The 12,063-nt window shown below is 48.2% G+C and overlaps 1 protein-coding gene across 1 annotated transcript in view; it reads right to left on the reverse strand.

Annotated features, from left to right (window-relative positions):
• Window positions 1–12,063, reverse strand: part of LOC137438003 (histone acetyltransferase KAT7) — a 55,478-nt gene that overhangs the window by 38,387 nt on the left and 5,028 nt on the right. Inside the window, exon 2 of the mRNA XM_068132844.2 lies at window positions 10,134–10,350. Within this exon, the coding sequence (XP_067988945.1) occupies window positions 10,134–10,350 (217 nt within the window). The remainder of the gene's footprint in view (window positions 1–10,133; window positions 10,351–12,063) is intronic.

Raw genomic sequence — 12,063 nt, forward strand, 5'->3', positions numbered from 1 at the left:
CTTGGCTGCAGTTATGTTGTCCAAAGGCCGTGCTTCCAAATATTAAGTCTCGGGTGTCAATTAATTTTGTCAATGCCATTTCTTTTTATTTTCTGATTTAAAAGGATATATTAAGTTCTGAATGAAAAACAAGGGTTCTGTAATATTAACAGTGGAAAAAAGAATTGTGGAGACCAAATACTTTTGTCAATTTCAAATTATTTTTAGAGAAAATTGTGTTATTTGAAAAAAGTGCAAGCGTGCCAATATTTCTGGCCACGACTGTACTTTCTGAGAAGGCAAATACCTATTTTGGAGGGCAACCTCCCCGTAAACTCTCTCAGGGCGAGATTCTTTTTAATGCCATGAACAAACTTTGGTACATCATGGGTGATGGAGATTGTGGTCAGGTTTCATCAAAATCATGTATGTAGGTTCGGAGAAGTTCCGAGTGTTTACATCCAGCCTGACTGACTGACGGGACTTTAGAGTCCACCAACTAATGTCTGCCAGCATCAGTTGGTGGACCTTAAATAACCCACAATATTATTCATATATATATATATATATAGAGTAGGCTGGGTATTGCCAGCACCGGAACAGACTCAGTCAATTACTAGGTGTTGCAGTGAAGACCTGTCTGGAGTTGTAACCCCAGCCAATGAAACTGCCTTCTATGTTTAAGATTGTGAGGATCTTTAAGATCGTTTAAGATCCTTCATAGCAAGGAAGTTGGCAATTTGGGAAAATTAAAGAAATAAATATCATTCTTTATGGCATGGGGAAGGCAGAGGGGTGAAAGGAGAATTATGAGTGTGTGGTAAGAGTAGGGACAGAAGGGAACTAGAACAGCACTCGATAGAGCACTTACCTCCGCCCGGCTGAACAGGTTACGTTTTATATCCCACTGATGGGCCGGATCTTCGGTCCTGAACCAAAATATAATCGGTTTGTTCTTGTCACCTGACCAACTCATCCACAAAGTTGTCATAACTCGTCCATAACCTTTTTAAATATCATGTTATATATCACTTTCCGCCTCATCTCTGAAGAATCACTTAAAAATTAAATAACCCTCGTATCCAAATCCACATTCAGATCTTCACCAAAATCGAATAGATTCATCCTTTTCACACACCCAACCTGTCCACCAAGTTTCTTCCAAATCCGTCCATAACTTTTGGACCTTGGACCTTTTGGACCACACTGTGCTATATGTCGGTTTTAGCCCTATCTCCCAATGGTGAAGAATCACTTTAATAATTCTACTAGCCGGATCCGGATCTGGATCTTCACCAAAATCAAATTGATTCGTTCTTGTCACATACACTTACCTCGCCACCAAGTTTCGTTCAAATCCGTCCACAACCTTTTGAGATATCTTGTTCACAAACAAACAGACAGACAGACAGACAAACAGACAGGGGGTGAAAACATAACCTCCATCCACCTTCAGTGGCGGAGGTAAAAAGGTGGGTGTAGACTAGATACAAATGGAAAGGAAGAGAAGAGGCATGTATGAGGCTAAAGTGAGGGAGAAAGGGGAGAGGTGTTGCATGGGGGACAGTTATATGTGTAACGAGAACAGTACTCGGTAGAGGGCACACCTCCGCCGGACCAAACAGTTTGTGGTGTGTATCCCACTGATAGGCCCAATCTGCATCCGGACCTGAACCTGATTTGCCGACTTGTAATATAAATCATGCCATTGATTTTATTTACTCACGAACATAAAATTTATGCTGAAGTTTTCTCTCTTTATTCCCTCTGAAACCGAATATGGATGGATGATATTGTTACAGACACGGCTTGGATGTTATTTACCGAGCGGTTTATTGGTATGACCACGTCTGCACAAGTTACCCGATTGTGCCCGAACGTTGACTAGTCGCGCTATGCTGGCTCAATAAGAAAAAGAAGACACCCGGCTGGATTACAATAACACAATACGACACCAGGGGTTCAGTTCTCAAGACCTCCGGAGGAGGTTATATTAAGGCGGAAAGGTCAGATTACAGGGGCTAGAGTTATAATCACAGAAAGACAGGCACTTAGACACACTCTTATATTAACCCCGGACAGACGACAGACAAACGGGACAAGGCTGACTCACACGGGGGTTGATGGAAAGGACAGGCGGGTAGCGATGGCTCCAGGTGCACCTGGGCTCAAAGGTCAGAATCGACTCGGTCCGGTCCAGAGATGCGGGGAGGTCGCAGCGCTCGGATGGCGTCTTGTCTGCTCAAGCTGGGGGCGCATCTGACTCAGCGCTCGCAGGTGGCTTTCCTTCTCCAAGCTGGGTGCGCATCTGACGTCACATCCGGCGCGGGGCCGCGTATATCCGGCGGGGAGTGACACGCCCTCGGCTCGTTAGCTCCGCCTCGTGGAATCGGCACGTTGCTTCTCATTGGGTGCGTGCGGGGGGGTTTACCAGGCTCCGCCCTTGACGAGGAGCTGACAAGGAGCCCCTTCGTGGTAACCCCGTGGAGCGCATGGTCTATGGCGCTAATCGAGCCGGTGTGAGGACGCATCCTCCCCCGCTCCGCCGCCATCTCCTCTGTTGTTGTTGTAATTGTTGGGGAAGAAGATGGAAGGAGGTATGGGAAAGGTCCTAAACTCACTACTGATGCCATATAATCACATTCTGGTGCAACGAAGAGTCATAATTAATGGAGACGAGGCCTTAACTGACATAGAATAAGAATAACTAGGAAGATGTCCGAAAGTTGTCTACGTGTGGTGCGGTGGACCTGGGCACGACATTTAATGGGGGAATAAGGGGAAGGTCGGCTCTACTGATTGTTATTTACATGCAATGGGACTAGGGAATGGGGGATCGGGGAAAGTTGGGGAGTATTGGAGAAAATAGGGGAATATTTACAAGCGGATATGGAGGCCAAATTCCATATTCGCAACATTGCACCCTTCTCTACCCTCGGGGCGTCCCGACCCGATAAATTTTTACCTACTTTAGTGTGGCACGCAATGTAGTTCCCTCTACTATTAACTCTACCCTGAGTGCGACAGTTTTACAGATATTCACAAATGAGTAAATATGTCCCCCTGCGACGTTGCACCCTTCTCCTCACAGAAACACACCCACAGGATAACCGAATCCGGAAAGAATCCTCAAACTAAACATACAGCCGGTAGGGAGCATTATTTACAAGACTACGCTGCTATTTACACTACGATCCAGGACCTGTTTTTGGAGGAACACATGCAGATGTTATGCATAGAGAGAGAGCGTGCTTGCCAACATCGATACACCAACCCACGAGTGCTCTGTGGCCGACGGCCTTTAATAACGTGCAGAGCACCCTTCCCGAGCATCAACAGCACCACCCCACCACCAATCGGTGCAGTCACCATTGTTCATTGGAATAAAAATAAATTCGACAACCCCTAACCCTGCAGGTGTCTCTTGCTCTTCTTGTGGTGCACTTGGTGGTGTTAACTATTAGTGGTTCACCTGTATGGCATAGGTGCCACGTTGATCCATAGGTCCATCCCCGGGTGGTGCTTGGCCGCAAACGAACTGCGGTCCATTGTGGGTGGCCACAAACATTGCGGTCCATATGGTGTATCGATCCCGGCAGCAAACAGCGAAAGTGCAGGCCCACAACTGCGCAGCCAGCACCTCTCTCTCCTCTCTCTCTACCCCAAAGCCAGATCCTCGGAGGTGGGAGACAAAAGAAGAAACAAGTGAGTAAGGTGGTAAGGGCGCAAAAGTGCACGCAATGTAAGGTGATGCACACTGGGGGCACATGGGAACCAGGTGAGACAGGTACGTTCCTATCGTACGCCCCCCCCCCCCACCAGGTAACCTACATGGCCCCTCCCTTACCCCTTACTGTATCCACAAAACACAACACTACCCATAAACATCTACTTTACAAATCAACAAACATCCCTACTGTCTTCCCCGTTCCTCCCATAAACCAAATTCGTCTTCTCTCCCTCCTAACCAATCAAATTTGCCATTTTCAACTCTCATCAAAATTTGCCATCTCCAACTCAACATCATAATTTGCCATCACCAATTCATCATCAGTCCCTCCTAGGGAGGGAGAGATGGAATCACTCCAATGTCTCATCCACGTCGTGATGCGTCCCACAAATCCTCACAGCAATCCTTACTTCTGCACAAAACAAAGGAAACACAGGTGTGGAGTCATCATCATCACCACAGGTAAGTGGCTGCGTATGGTGCGACAGGTTCATCAATCCTAACTATTTCCTAAATGACTTTAACAACTTTACACTACCCGGGGTCTTTCTCCGGCCAAACCATTGGCCCTCTTACACTATGGGTTCTAAAAACCAATTCCCATTGGCCAAACTGTGGTGCTTTTCAATTTGGGGTCTCACTCCCCCGATTCATCCCCCGGTGCCCTCGCACAATTTCTGGGCTGCGGCGTGTACCTCTCCCAGTGGGTCTACCCACCTGCACACCTCCACCACTGCAGTTGCCTCCGAGCTTACCTGCTCCTCACCCTAACCTAACTACCTGGGGAAGGCCCTCTGGCTCTCTCCCCACTCCGTGCCCTCTCTGGCACTGGGCTGCCCGATCCACACCCGGGATCCTCAGGCACCCACTCACAACTACCGGCTCCCAGAGCCCACCTGCGGCCTCACCTGGCCGACATCCTCACAGTGGTGGAGTGCCCAACCAACTACACACACTAACAGGCTACACGCCCAGCCATTTCCACAACACTAATGCACCCATTCACAACACCATTCTGCAACCGCACCACAAATGCCAATATCCAACCACAATTTACCTGCACCCTCTACCTAACACTTACACTACCCGCCCCGGGTACTCGTGAAAGGGGTCCACTCTTCCCCCATCCACACCTTCGCACCATGCACACCACTCCGTACCACTTACTCCAACTCTCTCCACACACCTGTACTTGCACACCTGTGCTCTCACACCTGGTGCCACCTGCACCCTTCTCTCCCCAAGCGCATTCGCGCTGATCCACACACTCACTACTCATACACTGCTCCACACACCTGTCCAATTGCACACCTGTGCAATCACACCCGTTCCATCCTCACACACACGGCATCATCTCAGCTAACTACTCCCTTCTGAAACTTGCGCTTCCCAGTCGTCCCTTTAAACTATTGCGCTCCCACGTCATTATCATCCATACTAATCTACCTGCGTCCCCACTACAGGTATCAGTCACTAACTAAACTTAACGTTACCTAATGTCATCTTCTCTAGATCCCTATCAATATAACCTAACCCACCCGGGCTAGTTTTCACTGCCATACACCCCATAAGCTATTGCTCCTTTGCCCCACACCTGTGAGGGATGGTGGATTTGCCATCCCACCACATCGGGGGTCTCTCACTACCAATTTTGCACATCAAATTTCAACAAATCAAAAATTTGTCAATCACTGCCCATCATCTGCCAATCACTACTGCCAATCCCTTGCCAATCATCAAATTTTGTTTTTCTCTAATTTTGGGTCCAAAACACTAACCTCATCACCCAGTCGACTCACTAATACCTCTCGGTGCGCCAATCCCTGTCCAAAGCCCGGCTTCGTAAAGCCAAGCAATGGATGCTGGTTGTTTTGTGCCAGCGGCTGGATGCGTCCGGCACTCGGTGCAGGGACGGGGGCTTACCCGGGCCGAGATCCCACGCATCACCTCGGCGTGGAGCCATCCAATGTCCCGATCTCGACCTGCCGGCACGTCTCAACAAAACGTGGTCGCCATAACGACCCTTCCTATCGGGCTGCCCGCTCCGCCTAGTGGAGCACGGACGCGGCCGTTCAAAGCGAGGCCCAGCACGCACCGAGGGCCCGATTCGGCTAAAAGTCGACCTAACCTCTAACCCGTTTAATGTCGATGCTTCACCTGCATGCTTACACCCCGCAGCCCGTTCCTTGCTCACACATCCAGCCGTTTCCATGCCCCTCGTACCTTTCCTTACACACCTCGGTACACCCATTCCACTCACAGCCTTGGTCACACACCTGACCACCGAACACTTTGGCACACATTCGTTGCTCGCACATCTCACCAATACACCGCTGCGCGCCCCCTCCTCGGTCACCTCCTCTGTGACAATCACAGGTGTGCCCTCATTCGCACACCCAACCACGTGCCTCACCACCAACTCCAGCGTGCATTCCCACTCACGCTCTACCATTCCAGGTGTGCATCCTTCCATCCCAGGTGTACATCCTCGCTCACCTGTCACAACTAACTCACGCTCCATGTCACTCTCACTACTTTCACCTCCATTCCTGACAGCGCACTCACCCTTACTCTTGACAGCACACTCTTTCCCCATGCACCTGTCCGTCACACACCTTTCTCGCGCACACTCTCCCGTTACACCCTCTGTAACACTCACCACAGGTGGACACTCTTCCTTACTTCTGACAGCGCACTCTTTCCTCATGCACCTGTCCGTCACACACCTTTCTCGCGCACACTCCTGCGCACACTCTCCCGTCACACCCTCTGTAACACTTACCACACCGCGCTTCCATGTGCTCCCTCGCACACGCGCTACGACCGACTCACTCTCGCCAGCACCCTCACTACTCCTTGGCACGCACTTTTTCCTCACACACCCCAGAGTCGGACTTTCTCGCACACCTCCTCTTTCGCACACCAGACCTGTCGCACACTTCACCAATGGCCTCTCACGAACACCCGGGTCTATCTCGACCCCCAAGCTTCTTAAATCCCCTGGCGCATCATACGCACGACCATATTGGTCACCACTTACACCGGGTCCTCTTCCTCTTCGCTTCTCCTCCATCACCTGCGAATCCCTCATCCGGTTAACGAGCACATCACGATCCAAACACAGACTTTGGACCAATTCTTTTATCTCCTCTTTTATCTCTTTGTTATCCCCTCTCCGTCGCTTCTTAATTTCGCTCACCCCTTCTTCCACTTCTTCTAATTTGTGCCTCACCTCTTTTATTCCCCGGTACGTCTCCTCAAGCTCGTCCTCCAAGGCTACCTTGACCGTTTCCATGTGCGTCCTCACCTGCCGGTCCTTCGTCTCCATTACCTCTATCACCTCGTCCAGCCTCGTTGTCAGTCCCTCACGTACCATCTGACATTCCCTCTTTGTCGCTATCAAGTCGTTTTTTATGTCGTTTTGTGTCGCTTTTAACCCTCCTAATACTGCAGTGTTCCTTTGAACCTGCTCCACTAACTCCGTTTGTCCCACCGTCAGCTGCTCCACCTCCTGCGTCAGGTCCTCTATGCCCCCTTGTAACTTTACAGTCCTCTTTCTCACCTCCTTCTCCATGTGCTCCTTACAGTGCCTCACCTCCTCGCGCACTCCTCCGACCTCCTCACTCACTCCTCTTCTGATCTCCTCTCCCATCACTTGCATCTCCTGCCCAGATGCCACCCTCATCTGCTCCATTTCCTCCCTGTGAGCATCCAGTTTGGTTTCTACCCCCATTCTGACCCCCTCTATCTGCTGCTCCATTTGTTTAACTTCCCTTTCCGCTTGGTCCCTCATGTCCCTCAATTTGCCTTCCATACTGTTTTCTAACCCCTCTAACCCATTTTTCACTCCCTCTATCTGATTCTCCTGGGCAGCCATTCTATTTTCTACCCCCATTAACCCATTTTTCACTTCTTTTATCCCGTTGTCTAACCCCTCAAAATTATTGTCTAACTTCCCAATTTTCTTGTCTAACTCCTCAAAATTATTGTCTAACTTCCCAATTTTCTTGTCTAACTCCTCAAAATTATTGTCTAACTTCTCACCGGTACCCCTCGCTTCGTCCCTCATTACCCCCATTTGCTCACTCTGAGCATCCATCCGGTTCCCCAACCGCTCACCCAATCGCTCAATTTGGCTCCCCATACTCATCTGTACAGCTGCCTGTAGCTGCGCAATGAGGGCCTGCATGTCAATCGGCTGCATGTTAAAGCCCGTTGATACAGCGGGCTCGGCTACCGCGCGCTCTTGCGAGGCGCCATTTTGCGTGCCTGCTACCCTCGCTGTTTCGCTCTCCTCATGTCCCTCATGTCCCTCAATTTGGTCCTGGACCGACCCTGCTTCACTCTCCCCTACCGGACCCCAGCCGTCTTGATCCGCCATGGCGCGACTTTCAAAATTCGAGTTTCGTAACACAAATTCGAAATTTCGCCGTTATAATTTCGTCGAGCGCAGTAACCGCGGGACCGCGCTCCGGATCGATTTGGTCGAGCGCCGTACGCGCTCCGGCTCGATTTTCCCTCCCAAAATTTGGGCCTAACTAATTTAGTCCCGGGTCCGAATCTCACTCCTCGACACCAATTGTTACAGACGTGGCTTGGATGTTATTTACCGAGCGGTTTATTGGTATGACCACGTCTGCACAAGTTACCCGATTGTGCCCGAACGTTGACTAGTCGCGCTATGCTGGCTCAATAAGAAAAAGAAGACACCCGGCTGGATTACAATAACACAATACGACACCAGGGGTTCAGTTCTCAAGACCTCCGGAGGAGGTTATATTAAGGCGGAAAGGTCAGATTACAGGGGCTAGAGTTATAATCACAGAAAGACAGGCACTTAGACACACTCTTATATTAACCCCGGACAGACGACAGACAAACGGGACAAGGCTGACTCACACGGGGGTTGATGGAAAGGACAGGCGGGTAGCGATGGCTCCAGGTGCACCTGGGCTCAAAGGTCAGAATCGACTCGGTCCGGTCCAGAGATGCGGGGAGGTCGCAGCGCTCGGATGGCGTCTTGTCTGCTCAAGCTGGGGGCGCATCTGACTCAGCGCTCGCAGGTGGCTTTCCTTCTCCAAGCTGGGTGCGCATCTGACGTCACATCCGGCGCGGGGCCGCGTATATCCGGCGGGGAGTGACACGCCCTCGGCTCGTTAGCTCCGCCTCGTGGAATCGGCACGTTGCTTCTCATTGGGTGCGTGCGGGGGGGTTTACCAGGCTCCGCCCTTGACGAGGAGCTGACAAGGAGCCCCTTCGTGGTAACCCCGTGGAGCGCATGGTCTATGGCGCTAATCGAGCCGGTGTGAGGACGCATCCTCCCCCGCTCCGCCGCCATCTCCTCTGTTGTTGTTGTAATTGTTGGGGAAGAAGATGGAAGGAGGTATGGGAAAGGTCCTAAACTCACTACTGATGCCATATAATCACATTCTGGTGCAACGAAGAGTCATAATTAATGGAGACGAGGCCTTAACTGACATAGAATAAGAATAACTAGGAAGATGTCCGAAAGTTGTCTACGTGTGGTGCGGTGGACCTGGGCACGACATTTAATGGGGGAATAAGGGGAAGGTCGGCTCTACTGATTGTTATTTACATGCAATGGGACTAGGGAATGGGGGATCGGGGAAAGTTGGGGAGTATTGGAGAAAATAGGGGAATATTTACAAGCGGATATGGAGGCCAAATTCCATATTCGCAACAATATGTTTCACCGCTGGTTGTCTGTGTGCAGAATATCTCAAAAGGTTATAGACCGATTCAGACGACACGAGTTGAGCAGGTTGGGTGTGTCAGAAGGACAAATTGATTCGAAATGGGTGAAGAATCAGAATAGATTCCTTTCGGAATTGAGACAGCAGTTCAGAATCGGAATAGATTCTCAAATGTTAAGAATTGCCCGATATATAAATGGAATTTTGGCCCTATCTCACAATTTTGAAGAATCACTTTAAAACGTCTCGTATCTGGATCCGAATCCGGATCTTCACCAAAATCGAATAATTCATCCTTGTCGCACATACAACCTGTCCAGCAGGTTTCCTCTGAATCCGTCCTTAATTTTTTGAGATACCCTGCTCAGTGCTCACAGACATACAGACAGATGGAAAAACAGGGGTGAAAACATAACCTCTATCCACCTTCGGTGGCATCGGTAAAATAATGGGCCCCCAACAAATTTATTGTACAAATTCTACATAAACTACCCATAAAGTAAGACTTCCCAAAGTAGATGTTAGTTACATCTGATAGTGCCAATATTAGTACTTGGTTAATGACAAATGCACATGACATAGTTTCCCTGTCTTTTAAGCGAAATGGGTAAGGAAAAAGAAAACCTATTTGAACAATCCAAAATCAATGAAGAAAAGTTTTCACAATACTGCACAACCTCAGTTGCAGTGTGGCTTGGTTAAACACTTACCCTCATCATGCACAACCGTTCTGTGCTGTTGTTGTTGCTTGTGTTGTGGCTCAGAATCTGAGGTGTCACTTTTGTTTTCTTCTTCTTCTTCAGATTCCTCTGGTACTGAGGATTCTACATCTTCCTCCTCTTCATCATCTTCCTCCATTTCCTCTTCCTCCTCTTCATCTTCTTCTTCTTCATCATCATCATCTTCTTCTTCTTCTGAGCTGCTCCTCTATGGCATAGAAATATGTTCACTATCATTGTAAGCATAATTTTAAAGCAGTGGAAGTTACCTTTAAATACTGTACTGGAGCAAAATGAGATGATGACCTGTATCACAAAAGTAATCAAGCACAAAAAAAGGATACATAGCCCATCATGCCTGTACCATATTCAGATTGCACAACTTCAACCTGTTTTATTTTACTGCAAGGGTGAGCCCGAAATATGGATATTTTTAACACTTGTGTAAAGGTAATAAAAAGTTGTATTTCAAAACAAATTCTCAAAAGAAAGTGAAGTACATAACATGCCATTTATTTGTGGAAAAGAACATCTAGGAGATGCGCACCATTTCGTCAGACACATTCCTCCAATCTTGGACGCCAATTATTCATGACGTTCTGCAACATGGCCACGTCAATATCATTGATTTCGCGTCTGATGTTTTCCTTAGGTTCATGAAGAGTTTGTGGACGGTTAACATACACTTTGTCCTTTAGATATGACCACAATAAATAATCACATGCAGTCAAATCGGGTGACCTCGCTGGCCATGGAATATCGCCGTTTCTGGAAATGACATGCTTTGGAAAGAGCACCCTTACAGCAGTCCTGGACACTCTGGCGGTGTGGGAGGTTGCACCATCTTGCTGAAACCACGTCATTGGGCTCACTTCTGCAAATCTGTTTAATTCTCTGGAGAGGAAGTTAGAAACCATATCGGAATATCGAGCTGCAGTACCAGTGACGGCATTTCCGTTATCGTTCTCAAAGAAGTAAGGCCCTATGATGCTGTATGACGAAAGTGCACACCACATTGTGACTTTGGGACTGTGTAACGGTTTCGTGTGCATTTCTCTTGGGTTTTCAGCTGCCCAAAAACAAGTATTTTGCTTGTTGGCATAGCCACACAGATGAAAATGTGCTTCATCAGACATGAACAAATTGTTAGCAATGTTTTGGTTTTATTCCCTCACAAAAATCATTGCGGGCAATCTCATCATCTTGGCTTAATTCCTGGACAGATTGAATTTTATAGGGATAAAAGTTTAAACCCTTATGCAATATGCAGCGTAGTGACGTGTGAGAAATTCTTAAGGCTGATGCATGCTTTCGGCTGGAGCGATGCGGACTTCTCAAAACTGACTCCCTTACACGCTCAATGTCTTGTGCCGTTCTTACTGATTTGGGTGTTCCTGGCGGTTTCTCTTTTGAAGTTGAACCGGTCCTCTCAAACTTCTGAACCCATAACTTGATAGCACGAACAGACGGCACATTTCCATGAGGTTGAACATTGAAATGGAGTTTGAATTGATGTTGTGCAGCAGTTGCACTTTCATTATTCTTGTAAAAAGCTTTGATAGCGAAAGCCCATTCTTCACCCGACCAGTTCCACATGGTCACTCAAGTGTTCTGCCTGCAAAAATCAAACTAAATCAGTGAAAAAATAATAATAATAATGCACGTTATGTACTTCAATATCATGAATGAATTTATTTTGAAATACAATTTTTTCTTTCTTTCACACAAATTTCTAAAATGACAATATTTCTGGCACACCGTGTATTTTGCAAACAAAATCTAGGCTGATACAGGAGACAGAGAGATTTCCAAACAGCGAGGAGACAGAGGGCAACTAAAGCAGCACTCGGTAGAGCACAAACCTCTGCCAGGCTGAACAGTTACAATTTGTATCCCACTGATAGGCCGGCTCTGGATCCAG

This window comes from Myxine glutinosa, chromosome 12 (assembly GCF_964187855.1).
Source record: "Myxine glutinosa chromosome 12, kmMyxGlut1.1, whole genome shotgun sequence".
NCBI lineage: Eukaryota > Metazoa > Chordata > Myxini > Myxiniformes > Myxinidae > Myxine > Myxine glutinosa.